Source organism: Megalobrama amblycephala, linkage group LG3 (assembly GCF_018812025.1).
Source record: "Megalobrama amblycephala isolate DHTTF-2021 linkage group LG3, ASM1881202v1, whole genome shotgun sequence".
NCBI lineage: Eukaryota > Metazoa > Chordata > Actinopteri > Cypriniformes > Xenocyprididae > Megalobrama > Megalobrama amblycephala.
The window spans coordinates 29,824,278-29,850,201 of record NC_063046.1 but is presented as its reverse complement, the minus strand read 5'-3'; the positions used below and the strand labels follow the sequence as shown (position 1 = coordinate 29,850,201).

At 36.3% G+C, this 25,924-nt stretch overlaps 1 protein-coding gene across 1 annotated transcript; it reads left to right on the top strand.

Moving 5' to 3' along the window:
* The first annotated feature begins 5,279 nt into the window (after positions 1 to 5,279).
* On the top strand, positions 5,280 to 25,061 carry brd7 (bromodomain containing 7). Its single transcript, XM_048185012.1, has 17 exons — positions 5,280 to 5,436; positions 7,091 to 7,287; positions 7,394 to 7,517; positions 8,308 to 8,365; positions 9,812 to 9,956; positions 11,414 to 11,524; positions 11,787 to 11,971; positions 15,466 to 15,577; positions 15,694 to 15,769; positions 15,855 to 15,962; positions 21,082 to 21,217; positions 21,463 to 21,574; positions 21,750 to 21,806; positions 23,820 to 23,916; positions 24,186 to 24,329; positions 24,570 to 24,713; positions 24,913 to 25,061. The coding sequence occupies exons 1-17, from the start codon at positions 5,388 to 5,390 to the stop codon at positions 24,945 to 24,947; spliced, it is 1,890 nt and encodes a 629-aa protein (XP_048040969.1). The 5' UTR covers positions 5,280 to 5,387; the 3' UTR covers positions 24,948 to 25,061.
* The last annotated feature ends 863 nt before the right edge of the window (positions 25,062 to 25,924 follow it).

Below are 25,924 nucleotides of genomic sequence, written 5' to 3'. Positions count from 1 at the left end.
TTATTTTCATTATTAAACACTTGCAGTCTGTATAATTCATAAACACAACTTCATTCTTTATAAATCTCTCCAACAGTGTAATGTTAGCTTTAGCCACGGAGCACTATCAAACTCATTCAGAATCAAATGTAAACATCCAAATAAATACTAATACTCACAGGAATCGATGCATGCATGCGGCATGAATGACGAACACGTTGTAAAGATCCATTTTGAGGGTTATATTAGCTGTGTGAATTTTGTTTATGCTGGTTAAGGCAGTCGAGAGCTCGGGGGCGGGGGAGCGCGAGATTTAGGGGCCGCGCACTGAATCGGTGCATATATAATTATGGCTCAAAATAGGCAGTTAAAAAAATTAATTAAAAAAAAAAAATCTATGGGGTATTTTGAGCTGAAACTTCACAGACACATTCAGGGGACACCTTAGACTTATATTACATCTTGTTAAAACTGGTTCTAGGGCAACGTTAAGGATTTTTTTACTCACAATTTACAAAAAAAAATATTCTGGAGTTTGGCAAAACTACAAAAAATGTATAAAATGCCCATGGAGTTATAAGATGTTATTAATTTACTTTTACAGTTCTAGAAATCACAGACCACTGTGCTCTCGCCAAGCAGATCAGCACGATCTTTAAAAAAAAACGCGGTCTCTGCGAAACACATTGTTTACCAAGTTTTCCAATAAAGCAAGATAAGCCAATGCACCGAGAAAAACATTTTTCACAGCTGTCTTTTATAGGGTTTGACACCAATTACGCATCATGTTTAAAACTAGACAAATTATAAAATGAGTGTTTCATAATTAAAGAAAACACAGGACATATGTGGATTGCTTAATGCATACTGTGACACTCTTAAATGCTTTTTATGTGTAGTGTAGATTCTCTGTGTAAGTATGCTCAGAGGTGTGCTTATATTTACACACATTTCTACGTATAAGTACAAGTTGGTGAATCCCACACTTTGCATGAAACTGTTCTTACGCACCTATTACGCACAAATCTGTCCGTACGGACCGTTGATAAATGAGGGCCCTGGTTCAGATCTTATCTCTCCAGATGCACTCAATTTCTCCAAAAATGTTGAGGTCATACTCTTCATCTGATACCACTGGTGTTCCTCAAGGCTCTGTTCTGGGCCCTCTTTTATTTATCATTTACTTATTACCCCTTGGTTATATTTTCACCCAGCTCTATTTATCAGCCAAGCCAAATTCTACTCTTCTGTCTTACTCTCTCTCGGATTGTTTAGAAGAGATTAAATCCTGGTTTTCGCACAAAGCTTTTCACTTTCCATTGATAATTCTATAATCTCTCCATCTTCTCAGGTTAAGAGTCTGGGTGTCGTCCTTGATAGTACTTTGTCTTTTGAAATGCATGTGAACAATATTACTCGTTCTGCATATCTCCACCTAAGGAACATCAGCCGTCTTCGTCCATTTCTCACATCCAATTCCACAGCCATTCTTGTACACGCTCTAGTCACTTCACTCATTGATTATGGCAACTCCTTTCTATTTGGGTTATCTCACAAACTCCTTCATAAACTTCAGTTGGTCTAGAACTCAGCTGCCCGTATAATCACTAAAACCTCTTCCATACATTGGCTTCCTGTTAAATATCGAGTACAAGATTCTGCTTCTCACTTTTAAAGCTCTTTGCAATCTTGCACCCTCATATCTCTCCAAATTGCTTCATATCTACACCCTGAAGCGTACACTTCGATCTTCTTCATCTGTTTCTCTTGTTGTACCCTCTGTTCGTTTGGTCGCTATGGGGTCCAGGGCGTTCAGCTGTGCTGCTCAGTGATTGACTGGCTACTTTTAAATCACGTCCTAAAACTATCCTATTTAAATTAGCTTTTTCTGGTCAATTTTAAATATCTAATGTTACATAGCTGTTGTTTTGTTGTATTGTGTCTTGATTTGTTTTATGACTATCATTCAACTGTGCAGTGTCCTTGAGTGTTTTGAAAGGCGCCTTTAAATAAAATGTATTATTATCATTTATTATTAATACAGCATGGGGCTAACAATACCAAAGTCATGGGTTTGATTCCCAGGAAATGCATGAACTTGTGATGTCATCAAATTAACCGAATCCCCATGCAATTTCATCCGATGGAAAATATAGCATTTTCCCCCCTTTTGTAAATTCAACATACATGACTTGATTTTGTTGTTCAGTTGTATTCGATTGCTTCTGCATTTAGCCTCGGTGGCCACCGCAAATTCTGGTGCAGCACAGTGTGAAAATTAAACACAAAATTAATCTTGATTGATACAAAATATTCATATGATCCACTAAGGAAATTAAAGCTTCTGAAACTCATTACTAAAATGTTGTATTGTGTTAATATAATATACTTAAACATTAATATATAGAATATACTATATTACAATATAATAGAATTAGCTGTTCAGTTTGCTATGGGAGAATACAATATCGGAAACCTACAGTGTTATTTTAGTAGCATTGAGATACTACTATAATCTTTATGAATATTTTGATTTTTAGTTTTAGTTAACTATAATAACCCTGGCTCGGCGATTATAGAAGAATAGGTAGATAGCCACTCCATGACAATTCATTAATGCTGTATGAACATGATGCTTAACATGACACTATGATGGCCTGATGTAATGGAGGAAAGCTAATTTTGTCCATGGCTTGGGTAAGGAATGGAGTGTTGCTATAATGAATCACTTTGAGTGTTTAATCCACTATCATTTGATTGGATTGGGGAACGAGTTAAAGATAGCTTCTCCTGTTGGAGCAGAGTACCATGTTTGGGAGCCAAGGTAAACTAAAACCTCACAGAGCAGAGCTCTAAGATTTCATGTCAGCAGAGACAGATAATGCACCTCGGGTGCACCTGATGAAGGAGTCTGTCTCTATGCGGGCTTAAGAGTACCAGACACAGACAGTTACCGTCCTAAGCAGAACCAGGACCCTAGCTTTAACCTGCCAAGCTAAAACAAATCGCTATAAATCTAAAGCCAAGCTGAGCAGGCCTACAGTTACCTCAGGCTGGACTTCAAGACTTCAAGAATCCTAGAAATCCAAATTTTATTTAGTTCAATTATGGAACATGTCCAACATAAAAAAAATAGGGCTAGTGTCAATCCCAATCACAGAATCGCTATTAGCAGTGTTTACACAGATACGTGGAAAATAGAAAGCAAGTGCTACCCCACACAAATACATTCTAGCAAATTAAATTACTCACAGCACCAGTTCTTAAGAAACCAGCTGAGTAAACAGTGGAAATGAGTTTCACAGTTTAGGCAGTTTTTATGAGATGATTGCATATATTTTGGTGTGTCAGTGTAACTGATACAGAATTGTGCCGTGTCATCCTTCTGGGTCCCTTTAATGTTCAAAGTTGAGAGAAAATCAAGACCAGCCCTGTGTTAGATATTAACGGTAAAATGAATCACCAGAACAAATGTGATGATTGTCCCCAAGGGCTTGTGGCTACTTTGATGAGAAATCCATTCAAGGCACTGTTTTCAAAAGACACTGAAAGCCAGTTGTTTGTTGGAGAAAATGAAACTGACCCACCTCACTGTGCTCTTGTGCTTTAAGATCCATCTCTTCATCAAAGTTAGTCATCAATTTCCATTAGTTTTCCATAAGTGTAGCTTCATGTTCCCACTGCACATTTATAAAACCTGGAATATGATTCAAAGAATTAAGACCATTTCTGCTATTATAGAATGACTAGCATATTGAGAGGATGACTGCCATTAGAGCAAGTCAGACGTTTTGAGAGACAGTTATTTTAGTATTATTTATATACTATTATAGCATTTATTACAATTTTGAATGATCTTTTATTTTTATATTTTCAGTTTTCATTTTTGTTAATTTTTTCTTTTTAAATATTTCAATTTCTCTTTATTTTTATTTCAGTTTTTGTAATTTTAGCATTCTATAGTCTTTGATTTTAGTTCTTTAACTTATTTCAGTTAGTTGCCAAGGCAGTGTTTTCGAAGTTTAAGTTTTTCATCTAATATTTATATTTTATTCCAGCTTCATTTCAATTAGCAAAAACAATTTTATTAGTTTTAGTTTACAATAACAACACTGGTGGGAGAGAGTGATAATGACTTCATGTACATATTTAACAACACAAAGTTACACAACGCACATTTTATAAGATGAACAAAGGGAACATCAATGCCATGGTTTTTAAAATAAGACTTTTTACAATGACGGATTAATTTCTAATGGTGATAGCTGTAATATTACTAATAATTATTCAAGGGATTTAAAGCAAGCCAGAGCCCGTGTGAAATGGCATTACAAAAAGTATGTGATGGAAAAGAAGATTAAGTCCAACATGTGTATTCAAACAAGGATAGCTTCCCTCAGATTTAAGGCCTGTTGCAAATAGATACAGCATAGCTTATATGGCCATTAAATCAGTGTGTGTGCGTGTGTCTTTCTATGAGAGATAAGAGCAAAAGCTACAGTATATGAGACAAGATGAGTTAAATCACATCACAGACTGCCTGGAGAACAGCCCGAGGGAGTTCCAGTTTAGCAATAATGGCAGCTTTTGGAAAGCCTAAGCCATACCAAACAAGGATAGACTAGGGTCATGGGTCATTTTATACACAAAATGCAAATTTAAATGAAGTTAGAGTTTAAATATTTCAGCTAAATGTGAACAGATATGACTTCATTAAGTAAACTAAAAAACAGCATTATTTTTTAAATCATATATGACTTTTTTGTAACCCCAAAGTTCTGGATGCATTTATGTTTCTTTACTGATCTTATTTCAAACTTCAACACCATGTACTGGCTTTGGAAATTGAATCTCTTGAGCTCTCATGAGCTCAAAAATATGTTGTAATTGCTAGGATAAGGCAAAGTGCTGATGGTTTATTTACATTCCTTGTATGTAATTTAGATGGAAAAACTTGAGTAATAACTGCACTTTCAATGTCACAACATCAAAAAAAGCTCTTAAAGTTACCTGTTTGAGGTTTTGCATTGCATCGCTGTTGTTCTGAATGTTTAGCAATGGTGCCTCTTAGCGGTATAGCTGTATTCAGTTGTGTGCATTTTTACCCCGGATGATTTTTTCCCTCGTGTTTTTTTATGTTTTTATTTATTTATTTATTTTTTATTCACTCTGTTATTTTATATGTAACTACTTGTGTTTGGAGCTGCAGTCAGTTTATTGTCAGATTAGGACATAAATATGATCTCGTGGTGTAAAATATAGTTCACACCACCGAACACTAGGCGCCGCTGTTTAAAATTAGTAGCTCCGTAAGAGGCGCTCTGAAGTCTTTACCGACACAAAACAAAGAGAGCAGACTGGTCAAGCACTGAGCCGAGCTGACAGAACCACCGGCTTAACTTTAAATTATGGGCAAAAAGCACAAGAAACACAAATCAGACAAGCACACACACGACGGTAGGTCACGCACGATTTATTAATCAGCCTGGAGAGTTTTTTTCCCCCTGTAAGCCGAAAGCCTGTTTTAAATTACATGATAAACTCACATTTACTATGAAGCAGCACTCAGCATCGGATGCTGCCAGTGGACGAGTAGCAGCCGGATATCTGATGAACATAATGTGGTGTTAATGCAGTAAATGTTCCGATTTGAGTCGGTTCACATAGAATAATGTGTGTTCTTTCAGTAGCCTAATTTAAAGGCTACCGTACCGAGCTGATTGTTTGGTTGTTTTGCTCTGGAATACTAGCAGCTGTTGCTCAACACATCAGAATAACCAAGGCAGTATCAGAATAGTTTAGAATAGTCACAATTCGTTTGTTTTGGATTCTTTTTCCATAAATGTCTTCAATCTAATCCCTGCTAGAACCAGATGATGGGGCATTAGGCTTCAGTAATTTTGAATAACAGTACAGTTCAAAAGTTTGGAACCACTAAGATTTTTAATGTTTTTAAAAGAAGTTTCGTCTGCTCACCAAGGCTACATTTATTTAATTAAAAATACAGTAAAAAAAACAGTAATATTGTGAAATATTATTACAATTTAAAATAACTGTGTACTATTTAAATATATTTGACAAAGTAATTTATTCCTGTGATGCAAAGCTGAATTTTCAGCATCGTTACTCCAGTCTTCAGTGTCACATGATCCTTCAGAAATCATTATAATATGCTGATTTGCTGCTCAATAAACATTTAGGATTATTTTCAATGTTGAAAACAGTTGTGTGCTTTTTTTTTCAGGATTCCTTGATGAATAGAAAGTTCAAAAGAACAGCATTTATCTTAAATACAAAGCTTCTGTAGCATTATACACTACCGTTCAAAAGTTTGGGGTCAGTAAGAATTTTTATTTTTATTTTTTTGACAAGAAATTAAAGAAATGAATACTTTTATTCAGCAAGGATGCATTAAATCAATCAAAAGTGGCAGTAAAGACATTTATAATGTTACAAAAGATTAGATTTCAGATAAACACTGTTCTTTTGAACTTTCTATTCATCAAATAATCCTGAAAAAAAATATTGTACACAAATATTTTGTACAATTGTACACATTAAATTGAGCAGCAGGTCAGCATATTAGAATGATTTCTGAAGGATCATGTGACACTGAAGACTGGAGTAATGATGTTGAAAATTCAGCTTTGCCATCACAGGAATAAATTACTTTGTGAAATATATTCAAATAGAAAACAGTTATTTTAAATTGTAATAATATTTCACAATATTACTGTTTTTACTGTATTTTTAATTAAATAAATGTAGCCTTGGTGAGCAGACGAAACTTCTTTTAAAAACATTAGAAATCTTAGTGGTTCCTAACTTTTGAACTGTACTGTATGTAGGTTTGGAATACATTTCATAACATGATACATTGTGTGGTTTATGAGATAATTATACTTCTTTTATACTATATAAAAGTATAATTCTTATCAAAAGATGCAGCTATTTATTAGTGATAACAATGACAGAAAAAAATATATTTAGGTTTTCTGTATTAATTAGGTTTTTAGCATAGGACCTTATGGTCACATAAGAGTTAGAGAAAAAAAATTGGATATATCAGGTGTTCAAAGTAGTCAACTAATTTGTGTTTCTGGCATTGAAGAGTTCACTGAGCGTCCTCTGAAGCTGGTGTTAAAAGTGGCGGGGAATGAGGTCACCACAGGCAGCCCTAGCCTTGAGAGCGTTTATGACGACCAGGTAGATTACGACAAACACAAAGACAAGAAGAAGAAGAAGAAAAAGAAGGACGAGAAGGACAGAGCCAGTCCTCCAGTGTCGCCGGATGACAAAAAGAAAAAGGTGAGACGTGACTACTTTTTTTAGTAGTAGTTACTTTAGTGTGTGTGTGTTTTTCTTGAGTTGTTTATGCACTTACTACATCCTAGGCAATGCGTGTGTCTTATAGGTGACCAAAAAAAGGAAGGGCCCAGACTCTGTGGATCCAGACTGGGATGAACAGAGCAGAACTCCTGCTCGCTCTGATGTTTCCCAGGACAAGCCCCTCACCCCCTCACTTGCAAAAATGGAAGGTAAAGCAGTGCACCTTCTCAGGGTTTAGGCTTAAAGGTCCCGTTCTTCGTGATCCCATGTTTCAAACTTTAGTTAGTGTGTAATGTTGTTGTTAGAGTATAAATAAAATCTGTAAAATTTTAAAGCTCAAAGTTCAATGCCAAGCGAGATATTTTATTTAACAGAAGTCGCCTACATCGAACGGCCAGTTTGGACTACATCCCTCTACTTCCTTCTTTAATGACGTCACTAAAACAGTTTTTTGACTAACCTCCGCCCACAGGAATACACAAGAGTTGCGTTTGTAGAGTGTGTTTGTCGCCATGTCGTCGAAACGCTGTTATTTTCATCCCGCAGTCCAATCACTGGGTCTGATTCCGGCTCAAATTGATAGGGTAAAATTAAAGACATGTTTACAATAACACTGAGCGCGTGCATCTCCACGTTATGGTAAGAGGCGTGACTTTTCCGGGCACGGTGCGCTCAGAGCTGTCGAATCACAACACAGGAACCGCTGGCACAATCAGAACTCGTTACGTATTTCTGAAGGAGGGACTTCATAGAACATGGAAGTCATCAGCCCGTTTTTATGACGGTGGAAACAGCGGTATACAGATAAGTAAATTATGTGAAAAATACTGTGTTTTTACACGCGAAACATGAACACGTTATATTGCACACTATAAACACAATCAAAGCTTCAAAAAAACACGAAAAACGGGACCTTTAATCTATTATCGATGCTATTGTTTTGAGGGATTGTGTGCATGTGCTGATTATCTGTTGATTATGGCTTTTGTAATTCCTCAGAAAAAGAGCAGACACCTCTACAGGAAGCCTTGAGTCAGCTCATCCGACAACTCCAGAGGTAGGACTAAACATAGCTAACCTGAGGACAACCTGTTTAGACAGGTTGTGGATTCATATCTAATGTACACTACTGTTCAAAGATTTTGGGGTTGCTCAGTTTTTTTTTTTTTTTTTTTGATGTTTTTGAAAGAATTACATTATTATGCTTACCAAGGCTACATTAAAGGGTTAGTTCACCCCAAAATGAAAATACTGTTATAAATTACTCACCCTTATGTCGTTCTGTCTAAACTCGTAAGACTTTTGTTCATCTTTGGAACACAAATGAAGATCTTTTTGATGATATCTGAAAGCTTTCTGTTCCTCCATTGACAGCCTTTGCAACTGACACTTTGAGGCTTCAAAAAGTTCATAAAGGGATCATAAAACTTATCTATATGAATCGAGCGATTTAGTCCAGATTTTCTGAAGAGACTTGATCGCTTTTTATGATGAACAGATTGAATTTAGGCTTTTACTCACATGTATACATTGATCAGCGGACATAAACAGAAGCTCAACCGAACCTGATTGACGCACAAGATCAAACCTCTTCCGGAAGCTTAAACGTGCTGTGCAACACACAAGAATTAACCTCACTGGTTACGCAGCATGCTTGAGTTTCTGGAAGAGGTTTGTTCTTGTGCATCATTCAGGTTTGGTCAGATTAGTTTTCCAATCTCTTTATGAACTACAGGCAGTCAACAGACACCTCTCAGATTTTATCAAAAAGATCTTCATTTGTGTTCCGAAGATTAACGAAAGTCTTACGAGTTTGGAATGACATGAGGGTGAGCAATTAATAACATAAGTTTAATTTTGGGTTGAACTAACCCTTTAATTTTATTTAAAAAAATATAGTAAAAAATTAAATATTGTGAAATAATAATGTCATTTATTATTATAATTAAAAATAACACCCTTTTTTTTTTTTTGTAAATATACATATTCATGTGAAGGCAAAACTAATTTTTCAGCATCTTCAGTGTCACATGATCCTTCAGAAATCATTCTGATTTAAAACATTTATTATTATCAATGTTCAAGACAGTTCTGATGCTTTTTATTATTATTATTATTTGGAAATCATGATACATTTTTCAAAAGTTCAAAAGAACAGCATTTGTTTGAAATGGAAGTCTTTTGTAATATTATACATTTATTTACTGTCACTTTTGATTAATTTAATATGTCCTTGCAGAATAAATATTAATATTAATTAATTAGTATTAATTTCTTACAAAAAAACTTAACTTATTGACACCAAACTTAATATATAAATTCACTGCTGATCTTGAATAAACTCTTCTCTGAGGCTTATACAAATGACCTGATTCTGCATCAATATTCTTAGTCTGAGTATCCTATTAGATCTGTGTTTTGGGTCTTATATTCCTGTTGTGTATTATCATAATCATGTCTATAATTACTGTGAATGAGAGCTGAACGCTGCTGATTACTGCAGGAAGGACCCTAGTGCATTCTTCTCATTCCCTGTGACGGACCTGATCGCCCCAGGATACTCTCTCATTATAAAGAGACCCATGGACTTCAGCACTATGAAGGAGAAAGTGAAGAAGGAGCAATACCAGTCACTTGAGGAGCTCAAGGTAATATGATCATCATCACAGCTGTAACTAGGACACAGACTGACACTAAGGTGCAGTAAGCAATTTCTGAGAAATGCTGTTAAAAATTAGTTCAAAGGGTAAAAGGGTTAGTTCACCCAAAAATAAAAATTTCTGTCATTAAGTACTCAACCTCATGTTGTTCCAAACCTGCAAAACCTTCGTTCATCTTTGGAACACAAATTAAGTTCCATGAAATCAGAAATCATCTTCTTGTTTCCTGTTTTACGGCGGTTGGCATCCAGCTTATTGGTGCATTACCGCCCCCTTCTGCTCCGGACAGTGACGCTGCTGACGTGTTATCCGGTGCGCCCGAGCTTCGTTTACAGTCTGAGGGAGATGCACGCTGTATTCAAGCTATTCTACATTGTTTGTATTTTGGTATTGCTATATTTTTTAAAATGGTGTGTGTAGGTGTGCATGTCGCAGATGTCCTAATCGCATCACTGTCCAGAGCAGAAGGGGGCGGTAATGCACCAATAAGCTGGATGCCAACCGCCGTAAAACAGGAAAGAAGAAGAAGCAGCGTCACTGTGGAGTGAAAGCGGATATACACAACAGACCCGGAAGAGAAGACAATGCTGAATAAAGTCGTCGTTTTTGTTATTTTTGGACCAAAATGTATTTTAGATGCTTCAAAAACTTCTAACTAACCCACTGATGTCACATGGACTACTTTGATGACGTTTTTATTACCTTTCTGGACATGGACAGTATACCGTACATACATTTTCAATGGAGGGACAGAAAGCTCTCGGACTAAATCTAAAATATCTTAAACTGTGTTCCGAAGATGAACGGAGGTCTTACGGGTTTGGAACAACATGAGGGTGAGTCATTAATGACATAATTTTCATTTTTGGGTGAACTAACCCTTTAATGTTGAACCACTGCAGTCATGTGGACTATTTTAACAGTGTCTTTACTGCTTTTCTGGACCTTGAATGTGGTAAAATCGCTGCTTTCTATGGGAGATAAAAAACCTCTCAGATTTCATCAAAAATATCTTAAATTGTTTTCCAAATATGAACAGAGGCCATGAGGGTGAGTAATTAATGTCAGAAATTTGATTTTTTTGGTGGGAAAAAAAAAAAAAAAAAAATCAACACCCAAACAAACAAATTTGTGAATATTTTCTAGATGTCTGTTCTGTGTATGTGCTGGAAAAAAGGGGTTTTACATAGTCTTGGCTGTGTAAAAAGGAGAAAAAACAAAGTGGATCAGACTGATCCATCCACCACCAAAAGCTCTTTTGTAGCCATGGTGGGGGAGGAGAGAGATTTGAGCAAAGCGGGACATTTGTAGAAAGTGAGATGGCTCATATATTACCAAAGAGGAGAAGTTCAGAGGAATATAATTGTAAAAAGAAGGGTTACTTACAATCAGGCCATTTAGAATTGAAGAGCTGGTGAGGTGATGCTGTCCTGTTCTCCCCACAGCTGGATTTCAGAGTGATGTGTGAGAATGCCATGATCTACAACAAACCAGAGACGATTTACTACAAAGCAGCAAAGAAACTCCTCCACTCTGGCATGAAGATCCTGAGCACAGTGAGTGGAAAAAACAGGAAAATTGTATTGGAACTTGTATTACATTTAGAGATGTATTTACATAAAGAGGTATAGTTGTAGTTGGTGAAACCAAATGTATTCTCAATTTTCCGTTTTCACACCAGAGGGCGCTGATGTGCCTTGTACAATATGATCTTATTATAAGTATTGTTGTAGGAAAGTGTTGTTCACTTATACCTGTTCAAATCTATCAAACCGGCAAAGTTGCACATATGAAAATTAACTTTCTGTGTATGTTTAGGAGAGACTGGACAGTTTAAAGCAAAGCATAGAGTTCATGGCTGGCCTGCAGACATCCAGCAGTCATTCAGCAGAGGATGGAGATGAGGATGGCGGAACGTCTGACCCTGCCAAAGAGAATTCATCTGTCATGGACACAAGTGACAACTCCCAGTCACCCCGTGTAGGCAATAAAGATACTCCAAGGTATGAATTTATATATATATATATATATATATATATATATATATATATATATATATATATATATATATATTAGGGCTGCACGATTTGGGGAAAATGTCATATTGCGATTATTGAGGTCAATATTGCGATTGCGTTATGCGATAGCGATATAATAAACAAATAGTATCATGAGTCATCTTGCTTGGTTCTCAATGAAAATGCACACACAGATTACTGATAATGCTGAAATGTGTATTTCTCAACTCAAACTAGCAACAACAACAAACAAATGCACAGCGTTTTCAAATTAAAATATTAAAATATTCAAATTAAATAACATCTTTGCATTACTGCAAACTTGTTATAATCCCATTTAAGATGTTTGTTTCTTTAATCTGGGTTTATAATCTTATAGCCAAAATATCGCCATATAACAGAGGTAGCGTTTTTTCTTGCCAACAGTTCTCTGACCGTTTGCTCCGCATCCATCTTTACCCATTCTCTGCGCTGCACACCGGAAAAAGTAATGACATGACCATGCGCGCCACACGTGCCACTGCCTAAACTGAAACTGACTGGTCTTCTTTTTATTAGCGGTGTATAAAATGGGCAAACAGCTCTCAGAGAATGGGTTGTCGTGTCCACACACATTTATTTGTTTATTTATTTATTATTGTATTTTATTTTATTTAATAAAATCGCAGCATTCTGCGTCATATAATCGCACAAGCTTGACATCGCCATTGCGATTGCGATATGATTAATCGTGCAGCTCTATATATATATATATATATATATATATATATATATATATATATATATATATATATATATATATATATATATAATTATACTTCTTATCTATTACTAGTTTGTGTAGAATAAAGCCCGGTTCACACCAAGAACAAAAACTAAAACTATATTAGCCTCCACCCCAGCTGCGATTGCGCGCTGCAGTTATGTTTCTTGCAGATTGTGCTTTAAAGGTGCCGTAGAACGTCTTTTTATAAGATGTAATATAAGTCTAAGGTGTCCCCTGAATGTGTCTGTGAAGTTTCAGCTCAAAATACCCCATAGATTTTTTTTATACATTTTTTTAACTGCCTATTTTGAGCCATAATTATATATGCACCGATTCCTTGCGCGGCCCCTTTAAATCTCGTGCTCTCCGCCCCCGGAGCTCGCGACTGCCTTAAACACCATAAACAAAGTTCACACAGCTAATATAACCCTCAAAATGGATCTTTACAAAGTGTTCATCATGCAGCACATCTAATTGCGTAAGTACAGTACTCTGAATGAGTTTGATAGTGCTCCGTGGCTAAAGCTAACATTACACACTGTTGAAGAGATTTATAAAGAATGAAGTTGTGTTTATGAATTATACAGACTGCAAGTGTTTAAAAAATGAAAATAACGACAGTCTTGTGTCTGTGAATATAGTAATAAACGATGGTAACCACATTTAACAGTACATTAGCAACATGCTAACGAAACATTTAGAAAGACAATTTACAAATATCACTAAAAATATCATGATATCATAGATCATGTCAGTTATTATTGCTCCATCTGCCATTTTTCGCTATTGTTCTTGCTTGCTTACCTAGTCTGATGATTCAGCTGTGCACAGATCCAGACGTTAATACTGGCTGCCCTTGTGTAATGGCTTGAACATGAGCTGGCATATGCAAATGTTGGGGTCATACATATTAATGATCCCGACTGTTGCGTAACAGTCGGTGTTATGTTGAGATTCGCCTGTTCTTCGGAGGTCTTTTAAACAAATGAGATTTATATAAGAAGGAGGAAACAATGGTGTTTGAGACTCACTGTATGTCATTTCCATTTACTGAACTCCTTGTTATTTAAAGGGATAGTTCACCCAAAAATGAAAAATTGATGTTTATCTGCTTACCCCCAGCGCATCCAAGATGTAGGTGACTTTGTTTCTTCAATAGAACACAAATGATGATTTTGCCGTTGCCGTCTGTCAGTCAAATAATGCTAGTGAATGGGAACTTCTACTATAAGAGTAAATAAAACTTGCATAGACAAGTCCAAATTAAACCCTGCGGCTCGTGACGACATATTGATGTCCTAAGACACGAAACGATCGGTTTGTGTGAAAAACCAAACAGTATTTATATAATTTTTTACCTCTAATACACCACTATGTCCAACTGCGTTCAGCACTCGCTTAGTGAGGTCTGATCACGCTCTGACAACGGAAGTAATGTCTAGCACTCATTGAAGTATATGCGCGATTATTATTATTATTATTATTATTAACAGTCTTTAAAACTTTATGGGTTTAGTTATTGTTCTTATTGTGAATAGGCCTTAATCCTCTCTGGTCATCAAAGGTAATTTCAGTTCGGAGTTGGGAGAAACTTCCTTTCAATTAGTCTGATCTTGATATTGCTTAGAAAATGAACAAATCTGTTTCCTTTTTTTCAGAATAATTTTTAAAATAATGGTTCATATTAATCACAGGCAGGATATGAATCACCTGCCAACTGCCAAATGGGAGTAAAATTGCTTGCAGGTTTTTCGCCAGTTGGCAGGTTACTTCGACATAATGCGTGTTTAAAGACCGAAAGTCTGATCGCTGCTGATCTAAGTGACGTGAGCAAAGACAGACGCAACATATATATAAAAAATCTGTCTCAACTTGTGTGTCTTATGACAGCCTTTCATTCTAGATAAACGTCTGAGGGTACAGCTTCTTTTTCTTCAGAACTCCACATTGAGACACATATATAAAATATTCAATTTTGAAAAATAATGCAAAATAAAATTGTATCCATAAAGTATGTGTGGCTAGAAATAGTTAGAAAGTTGATACCAGACCTTAATCACTGTGAAGAATTGGCTGCCATTAAACTAAAATTGATTCTAGTCCTGATGTCTTGTCTGACTGGAAAAAAGAGTGTGACTGTACTCAAATGGGTGATATGATCAGTAAAATGATTTAAATTGATAATGAAATGTTTTTTTTCTCCATGTTTTTTTTTCTTTTCTAACTGTGCAGCTATTCACATTGGCTTTAGCTGCATTTAGGTCTTCTGCTGCTGCACTAAAGCCGGTGAGACATTCCAAGGTGTTGCCGGGGTGTTCGCTGTCTTTCTTTATTTTACTCTCTCTTTTTGTTGGTTGCCTACGTAAATTGGCTTGGCTGCTGCAGTGGGCAAGAGACTTGGAATGCTTAAACATGTTGTGACTTGTAGGCCATTTGTAGCCCTTGAGATACACACAGACACTCGCTTTGTAGCTTTCCAGAAAAGATAAATCATCTTCCTGCACTCTACTCTGCAGGATTTGGTAGAGGCTTGAGAACAGGCCCACAAGAACCACACATTGATCTATTAAGAAATTATTCATAATTTATCCAATCACTGCTATGACATCACATTCATTAGGAGTTTCAAGAATGATATGCCTTGTATGTGTGGATTTATTTACTGTAAAGTGGGAGTATTACTGATGACACACTTGCAATGTTTGTGTAACAGGGACAGTAAGGATGATGCTCAGAAGAACCAAGCAGAGAAAGACCTGGAGGAGATCAAGAAGGTCGTTGAGGAGTCTGGAGGGAAACTCTCAAACAGAAGTCTGCAGTGTGAGGTATGAGTACAACACCAGAGAAGATGAGCCATGTGTTATTGCACAGCACTCACATGTGAGATCATTCTCTCAGCATGTCAGATTACAGCTGATGAATGGTCTCTTTTCTTGAGCAGCTGGAGTTTGAAAGAAGGACATCTGATGGCTCAACCACTCTAGGAATCCTGAACCCTGTTGACCTGAGCGCTGGAGGTTTGTGACAATGATTGTTAAAGAAATCAAGCAACTGTTAGACGTATGTACAAAATGTGTACAGTTTATTATGCTTCCACGCTAGATCCAGGATACTGCCCAGTCAAATTGGGCATGATGGGAGGTCGACTGCAGACTGGAATAAACACCCTTCAGGGTTTCAAAGAGGACAAGAGAAACATGGTCACTCCAGGTAATATACATTAACTCTTTACTCATTTTCCCACCACTTGAATATCACATTGTATCAGTCTCAACTGCTCAGTTAAAACCAGTACTTATATTCATTATCCTGGAAAAATGACTTAATGAATATAATGTCTCTATTAGCAATGAGCTTCACTCTGTGGTCTTACCTTCAGTCATGCAGAGAAGATCATGGGAAGGGTGTGCTATAATCTCTGTTTGAATACCTAATGTTCAGCTGCCAGAGGAATGTAATATTATGTGCCAGAAAAATCCATTTGTTCCTGCTGTCAACAAGAGAAAAATTCACTGCCGATTCCGAATCAGTGGGCTGTAGTTTCTACTCATCTGTATTTATTATTATTTTCTAATTTGTCAGTTGTGGTACTTGCTAAGTTGAAAATTGCTATTGTTCATATTTTAAACCCTGAATATTAAAATTCAGGACTTCTTGTCCCTCACTTTGACATGAATGATACTTCAAATTGTGAGGATTATGCAGAGAAATATTATTTAAAGGTGCCCAAGAATGCTTTTTCACAAGATGTAATATAAGTCTAAGGTGACTCCTGAATGTGTCTGTGAAGTTTAAGCTCAAAATACCCCATAGATTTTTTTTAATAAATTTTTTTAACTGCCTATTTTGGGGCATCATTAACAATGCACTGATTTACACTCGGCGCCGCCCCCTTAAATCGCGTGCTCCCTGCCACACGAGCTGTCGACTATATTACAGCGCATTTACAAAGTTCACACAGCTAATATAACCCTCAAATGGATCTTTACAAGATGTTCGTCATGCATGCTGTATGCATGCTTCAAATTATGTGAGTAAAGTATTTATTTGGATGTTAACGTTTTATTCTGAGTGAATTTAAGGCTGTCCTCCGTGGCTAACGGCTAATGCTACACTGTTGGAGAGATTTATAAAGAATGAAGTTGTGTTTATGAATTATACAGACTGCAAGTGTTTAAAAAATGAAAATAGCAACGGCTCTTGTCTCTGTGAATACAGTAAGAAACGATGGTAACTTTAACCTCATTTAACAGTACATTAGCAACATGCTAACGAAACATTTAGAAAGACAATTTACAAATATAAGTAAAAATATCATGCTATCATGGATTATGTCAGTTATTATTGCTCCATCTGCCATTTTTCGCTATTGTTCTTGCTTACCTAGTCTGATGATTCGGCTGTGTGCAGCTCCAGACGTTAATACTGGCTTGTGTAATCCCTTGAACATGGGCTGGCATTATGCAAATATTGGGGGCGTACACCCCGACTGTTACGTAACAGTCGGTGTTGTGTTGAGATTCGCCTGTTCTTCGGAGGTCGTTTAAACAAATGAGATTTATATAAGAAGGAGGAAACAATGGTGTTTGAGACTCACTGTATGTCTTTTCCATGTGCTGAACTCTTGTTATTTAACTATGCCAAGGTAAATTCAATTTTTGAATCTAGGGCACCTTTAAGGATTTGTATAATTATTTGAGTTACTTTTAATTGATAGAAATAAGAGTACCCTTACATTTAAAATAATAAATCTAGAAGTAAAATACTGCCTTCAAATACTGAATACTGACAATGGAGTCAAAAAGGTTGTTAAATATAGTTTTAGACTGTGTTCTGTCCTTCCTGTCAGTCTAACTTCTGGCTTTGGCAGTTACTTATTGAAACATTTTAAAAATATATAACTACTATTACTAGAATCAGTCTGTGTTCCATTTAAGGAGCCAGGGATTTGGTAAGCAGCCACATAGCACTGCTCAGGTAACCACTCGCAGCATCCTATTGAGGATTTTCATGGGCATTTCTTGCTTTAAAAATGTTACATTTTATTTTATAAATATAAACAGATTTTGATTTTGATGGCTGAAACACACTCCAGAAAAATGACATGGGACAGAGACACTGTGTCATATCACCTTTCCTTTTAATTTAACTTTTTAAATGTTTGGGAATTGAGGATACTAATTTTTGCAGTTTTGCATTTGGAATTTTTGCCCAATCTCACCTTATACAAGACAACTGGTCAACAGCCCATGGTCGTTGTTGTCTGATTCAACTTTTTATGATGGGCCATACATTTTCAATATAAGACAGGCAGGCCAGTCAAGCACATTCCTTCTTGCACTGATGCACCCAAATACCAGACAGATGTTTGCTTTTGCACCTGTCGCTGATGAAAGTCTGGATGGTCCCTTTTGTCTTTGGTACTGAGAATTCAGTGTCTGTCTTTCCCAAAAACATGCTGAAACTTGTCTGACCACAGCACATATTTCTACTGTCTCTTGGAGCATCTGAGATGAGCTCGTGCCCAGAGAACTCGGCAGCATCTCTGCATTGAACAGATGTATAGATTTCTCCTTCAGGAACAGAGATACGAGTTGAATTTCTTGATGCAGCGGCAGACTGTGTTAAGTGACAACGTTTTTCCAAAGTAATTCCTAGCTCATGTGGCTATTTTTAACACAGCAGCGTGATGGTTTCTCATGCGGTGCCATCTGAGGGCTCAAAGATCAGGCACATTCAACAGAGGTCTCCTGCCTTGCCTTACATGGACTGAGATTTCTCTATTCCCGGAATCTTTTCACAATATTATGTATGGTAGATGGTGAAAGACAGTTCTCTCATGAAATTTGGCACAAAGTTGTTAGCCATGACCCATCTTTGTCTGCAAAGGCTGAGATGCTCCTTTTATACCCAAACATGATACCCCTCACCTATTACCAATTGACCTGCTGATTGTGGACTGTTTTAAAGGTGCCCTAGATTCAAAAATTGAATTTACCTCGGCATAGTTGAATAACAAGAGTTCAGTACATGGAAATAACATACAGTGAGTCTCAAACACCACCGTTTCCTCCTTCTTATATAAATCTCATTTGTTTAAAAGACCTCCAAAGAACAGACGAATCTCAACATAACACCGACTGTTACGTAACATTAATATTACCCAATTAATATTAGGAAGAATTAGGAAGAAAGCATTTTGAAAGCATTTGTGATTTGGTTAAAATTTGGTACAAACCATGGGGAAATTTGAGCTGTGGTGCATGGTTAAGATATCTCTGGATTATAGTCAGGACATTTTCCAAAGGGGGAAATTTCCAAAGGGGAAACTTGAACTGCGTTACATAGATAAGATATCTCCGGAAGGTGGGTTAGGGCTGTGTGGTGCCGTTTGAGGTGTCTTGGCAAAAGGGGAGATTGAAACTTTGTTTATCAGTTTGAAGTGCATTAACAGGTAGCAGTCCTGTCGTGTGAGGAAGATCCATTCAGATCTGCTCTGATGGATAGATCCGTTTAGATCCACTCTGACGGACAACAACAACAACAACAAAAAACTCCCTGAGACTTCCTAGCTCATCCATCCAGATAGCAAAATTCTCTGTTTTTACTATTATTTCTATTCCTTATGTTCTATTTTTATTCTTCTTCTTTATGTAAAGCACTTTGAATTACCATTGTGTATGAAATGTGCTATACAAATAAAATTGCCTTGCCTATGTACGCCCCCAACATTTGCATATGCAAGCTCATGTTCAAAGCATTACACAAGGGCAGCCAGTATTAACATCTGGATTTGTGCACAGCTGAATCATCAGACTAGGTAAGCAAGCAAGAACAATAGCGAAAAATGGCAGATGGAGCAATAATAACTGACATGATCCATGATATCATGATATTTTTAGTGGTGTTTGTAAATTGTCTTTCTAAATGTTTCGTTAGTATGTTGCTAATGTACTGTTAAATGTGGTTAAAGTTACCATCGTTTCTTACTGTATTCACGGAGACAAGACTGTCGTTATTTTCATTTTTTTAAACACTTGCAGTCTGTATAATTCATAAACACATCTTCAATCTTTATAAATCTCTCCAACAGTGTGTAATGTTAGCTTTAGCCAGGGAGCATACTATCAAACTCATTCAGAATCAAATGTAAACATCCAAATAAATACTATACTTATGTGATTAGACATGCTGCATGATGAACACTTTGTAAAGATCCATTTTGAGGGTTATATTAGCTGTGTGAACTTTTTTTATGTTGTTTAAGGCAAGCGCGAGCTCTTGGGGCGGGGAGCACGAGAATTAAAGGGGCCGCACACCCTGAATCAGCGCATTTATAATGATGCCCCAAAATAGGCAGTTAAAAAAATTAATTAAAAAAAATCTATGGGGTATTTTGAGCTGAAACTTCACAGACACATTCAGGGGACACCTTAGACTTATATTACATCTTTTAAAAACATGTTCTTCGGGCACCTTTAAAACAGCTTTATTTGGATATTCTGTAATCTTTTCACTTTTATTTTGCCTCTGTCTCAACTTTTTTTGGAGTGTGTTGCAGCCATCAAAATCAGAATTTGTTTACAAAATACAATTACCTGTAATTTGGCCAGTGGAAAAAAAAAGGGATTTTGTACTTTTGTCAGTTAAATAATGATTAAAGAGAATTAACAAATCACAGATTATTGATTTTAATTGCATTTTACAAAATGTCCTGACTTTTCTGGAATTAGATTTCCCCCGGGTTTTATCTAGGGGGCCTCAAGGTGACTTAACATGATTTAAAATAAGACAAAACAAGCATTAAAATAAGCTAAAACAACTAAAAATCAAGATATTTATTATTTCAGCCTATTTTAAAGACCTGGAACAGTGTTGTAAATAAAGAAAATCTTAAAACAGCATGACCATTGTTTTAGTTATACCAAGCTCTAAAATCAGGTAGAAATTGTAAGTAAAAAACATTTGTAAAAATCTGTAAAAGTCCTTATCCAGTAAATCACAAATGACTGGAAGAGTCACTATAAATTCACTGGTTAAAAAAAAGTGGGAAATAAGAGTACCCTTAGATTTAAAATAAGTTTAAGAAACCAATCTAGAAGTAGGGTGCCTTCAAATACTGAATACTGACAATGGAGTCGTAAAGGTTGAGATCCATAGTTTTAGACTGTGTTCTGTCTTTCCTGTCAGTCTAACTGCTGGCTGTGGCAGTTACTTATTGAAACATTTTAAAAATATATAACTACTATTACTAGAATCAGTCTGCATTCCATAAATAATGTGCAAAAGTCACACATGCCTCTTTTTCTTTTTTCTTTTTTTTTTGCAGTTACCTATATGAATTATGGCCCATTCAGCTCATATGCTCCTACATGTGACTCCAGTTTTTCCAATATCAGCAAAGAGGACTCCGATCTTATTTACTCCTTCTATGGAGAGGACAGCAGTCAGCCAGAATCTGAAAGGTGTGTGTGTGTGTGTATGCATGGAATCAGACATATAAAGAAATATATCTATGAATTAGTTTTGATGATTAAGCAGCAGCCATCTACTCTTTAAAACAGTTTTGAGCAGTAACCTACATGCATTTCTGCAGAACATTAGTCTATTAAAGAAAAGGCCCGATTCACACCCTTCCACCACTCCCCTTCCATTCCACAGTTATAATTTGGTTGTGTGTGTGTGTGTGTGTGTGTGTGTGTGTGTGTAGCATTGCAGATTACCTTACTAAATCCGAGGAGCACATGAGCAGGTTAGCAGATAATATCTTGGATGCTTTGACCAGTGGAGAGCACTCGAAACAACTGAAAGAGACAGAAACTGTAAGAGATCTCAATACACGCTCATTACTCAAAATTTACTGGCATATTTAATTCATGAAATACCACTAAAAGTATATATTGTTATATCTGTTTGAGTTCTTTTCAGCTGGACAGCTTGCTTAAATCTGCTCTTGATTATTTCTGGTTTTGATAGGATGATTTTTGTTTTCCTCAGGATAATCTACCCATAGAGGAGCCTGCAGAGAAAGTAGACACAACAGATGATGATGAGGTAAAACTCTCTCATATCCTCAGAATAAGATTAAAATGTCTACAAGTTCATACTAGAGTACAGCTCACATGAGTGGAAGTGAAGATACAAACCTGGTATTTAAAGGCAGCGTCAGGACCGCAGACTCTCTGCTCTGCAGCAGCTGTGTCAACAACACCAACCAACTTTCACACACTAATGGAAAGAATATTTGCCCAGACACACACAAACATGCTCTCCCCCTGTCGTTTTTTGACTTCCTCCTTCGCTTACACTAATGTATGTGTGTGTGAGGGTGCTGTAGATGTAGAAGGAAAGGTAAGCATGGGTCGTCTGTGAACATACTGCAGCTTTAGTCCGTGTGGAGTGACGTCTTTGACTGTGGTTCAGCTAGCATACCTTAGCAGGGTGGTGCTACTGTTCAACACTGTTTTTAGCAGTCTAAATATCTAGTGGATAATTTAGTTTTATCCCAAGACCGTTGGGTAGAAGGAGAACAACAAGCATTTACCTAGTGATTCCCAACACCGTGTACTTACACCTGCGGGGATATCTAGGCACATGGAAGGAATTTGATTGTGCTTTGTAAATTATACAAATCAGAATGAGCAGGTAAATAATATGGCTGTCAGTACAATAAAATAAATTGTGATTAATGTTATATATATTTTTTTTTTTGCCAGTTTCTTTAACACTACCTTTCAAAAGTTTTGGGTCACTGTTATTTTAAAGAAATTACAGTAAAAAACATAGTGTTACAAAAACCTAAGAAGAATTCTGGAAAATAAATGAATAAATAAATAAACAAACTATCATGGTTTCCACAAAAATATTAAAGGGTTAGTTGACCCAAAAATAAAAATAATGTAATTTATTACTCATCCTCATGTCGTTCCACACCCGTAAGATCTTCGTTCATCTTCGGAACACAAATGAAGATATTTTTGTTGAAATCCGATGGCTCAGTGAGGCCTGCATTGCCAGCAGTGGTACTTCCTCTCTCAAGATCCATAAAGGTACTAAAAACGTATTTAAATCAGTTCATGTGAGTACAGTGGTTCTATCTTAATATTATAAAGCGACGAGAATATTTTTGTGCACCAAAAAATCTAAATAATGACTTTTTAACAATATCTAGTGATGGCCGATTTCAAAACACTGCTTCATGAAGCTTCGGAGCTTTACGAATCGAATCAGTGGTTCGGAATGTCAAAGTCATGTGATTTCAGCAGTTTGGCGGTTTGACACGCGATCCGAAAAACTGATTTGAAATCGGGCATCACTAGATATTGTTAAAAAGTCATTATTTTGTTTTTTTGGCGCACAAAAATATTCTCGTCGCTTTATAATATTAATATTGAACCACTGAACTCACATGAACTGTTTTAAATATGTTTTTAGTACCTTTATTGATCTTGAGAGAGGAAGTAACATTGCTGGCAATGCAGGCCTCACAGAGCCATCCGATTTCATCAAAAAATATCTTCATTTGTGTTCTGAAGATGAACGAAGGTCTTACGGGTGTGGAACGACATGAGGATGAGTAATAAATGACATTTTTGGGTGAGCTAACCCTTTAAGCAGCACAACCATTTTCAATGTTTATAATAATTAAAAAATAATGTTTTTGAGCACCAAATCAGCATATTAGAATTATTTATGAAGGATCATGTGATTTCTGGAGTAATGATGCTGAAAATTCAGGAATAAATTACATTTTAAAGTATATTAAAAATAAAAAAGATATTTTTAATTCAAGTAGTATTTTACAATATTACTGTTTTCTATCTTTATCTTTAATAAAATGGTGTTGGAGACATTTTAAACAATCTTCCCGACCTCAAACTTTGAATAGTAGTGTATACACACACATAGTGTAAACACACACAAAAGTGGCATGATTTGACTTGAGATGTTTGCACTGACCTGCTGTATAAGTCCTCTGACTGTCTCTTCTTTAATTTTTCAACACCTTTCTAGCCTGGTGTCAGTCCATGATCCGTTTTTCACATCTTTTCGCGCATGTCTCTGTAGGTTGTTGCTTCGGAACCCAGCAGTGGTGATAGTGTGACGCCTCTCAGTTCTGTGGGTTTGAATCCTGACCTGCTTCCTGAGAGCTTTGACTCAGAAGGTGATAATCCCTTGTTTCCGAAAGTTTAGTGTAAAATATGGGTTATAAATTCTGTTTAGTCATTTTAGATGTGATCAGACCCTATGAAAATCCAGGCCCCATGCTTTTCCAGTTTATTAACAAAATGTTTTCTTCTCGAGAACTGATTATGATCCTCCTCCCTCAGTAGTGGAATGTAATGCAACGCATCAGTAACATGCCTGAGCCCTTTTCCCATCTATTTAACAACAGACTGATTTATCGCTGAAAAAATCCTCTTCCTCCCTCAGAAGCAGAACATTTCCAACAGAAGTTGGATGAGACGACCATGTTGCTGAGGGAGCTGCAGCAGGTTCAGAAAGAGAGACTGAGCACCAAACAGCCACCAAACATCATCTGCCTGCTGGTTCCTACAGCTAAAGAGCTGCAGCTTGGTAAGCACAAACACACAATATGACCTGTGATGACAGGTTAACTTCTCTCACTTTTTCAGATAATACTTGGCAAACACAAACATTACTTCTGTCTCATGAGTTTTTAGTTTTTCCTTGTTCAAGGAGTTTTAGTGAGTCATTGTTGCACATTAACAGACCTGTGGGTTTCAGCAGCTGTTTAAAAGCAGATATACTTTGCACAGTTTTGATAACTTCTAACCACCACCATCCTCATTGCAGCGGAGAAAGTTACAGGTAACCTGGCCCATTTGACCAGTCAGGTGACCCCTGGTGACGTGTGCAGTCTTTATGGTATCAGAAAGGCCATGGGAATCTCGCTACCCAACGATACCGCACAGGATACGTTCATACACCTGACGACAGGTAAAAAAAAATATATATATATATATATAATTTTTTTTTATTTATTTATTTTATTTTTTTTTTATAAATATTCATCAAGTTAGACTTTCTTTTTATTTTTTGTGAAGTGACTGTTGATGACCATGCTTAAGAAACTGCTTCATATACTCATAAGCTGACATTAACAGGATAATGAGGGTAGGTGTTTTCTGTGTTTCAGTGGGAGATATAATTGAACCCATGGAGGGAGTGTGATGAGATTCTCCATCACTGCAGTCTATCAGTCTGCTTATTCCAGATCATCCCGCAATGGTGCTGTTTCTGATTTACTTTTGTTTCATTAAATAAACATCCATTTTTTTTTTTTAAGCATTTTGTGTATTTCCATTCTTAAGTTACAAAAACTGAACATTAGCAAGTGACTTAATACAGATTATTTAAAGGGAAAGTTCTCCCAAAAATGTTCATTTTACTCACCTTCACCTTCTGGTTGTTCCAAACCCTAAGATCTTTGATCATCTTCAGAACACGAATGAAAATATTTGTAACATTTTCTCATCTTTTTTTTTTGTCCAACCATTAAAAGTATATGCATCAAAAAGATATTGTGAAAGTAATCCATATGAATCAAGCGGTGTACTCCAAGTCTTTGGAGAAGAGCAGATTTAATTTATTCAGGTATTAATAATGTTTAATCAGTGCACATACATAGAGCACATCAAACATGGTAAACGGAGGCTCAAATGTGCTTGTGTGATGTGCTCTATGTATGTGCGTTGAACAATAATACATGAATAAAAGCCTAAATTAAATCTGTTCATTATATAAGGCGATCATGTCTCTTCAGACTACTTGAATTAAACCGCTCAAATCATAAGGATAATGTCTGTTTTTGTTTTTTTTTGTATGCGTTCTGGTTCTGTGGACTTGTGAAACTATTGAAAATATTGTATTCACAAAATTTAATGGAAGTCTTGTGTGTTTGGAATAACATGAGGGTGAGTAAATGATGACACTGTCAGCGAGTAGCATTTGTAAATATCTGAATAAAATTTTAAACAGTTTAAAAATTCTAGCTATAACCTGAGAGTGGTTCATAGCGGCAGTTGTGCTCTCTGCTAGATCACAAATCCTATCATGCTTTGGGAGAATTAAGAGTAAACCTCAAAGGAAATGAAACCAAGATCTCTGAATGTTATTACATGTAGACACTGATGCTTAGATTTGAAGCC

What these genes read in the sequence shown, in the direction of transcription:
- brd7 (XM_048185012.1), top strand. Translation starts at nt 5,388, where the DNA reads ATGGGCAAAAAGCACAAGAAACACAAATCAGACAAGCACACACACGAC. An exon ending in AACTGAAAGAGACAGAAACT is followed by an intron (nt 21,575 to 21,749) that starts GTAAGAGATCTC and finishes TGTTTTCCTCAG; the next exon opens with GATAATCTACCCATAGAGGA. An exon ending in ACACAACAGATGATGATGAG is followed by an intron (nt 21,807 to 23,819) that starts GTAAAACTCTCT and finishes ATGTCTCTGTAG; the next exon opens with GTTGTTGCTTCGGAACCCAG.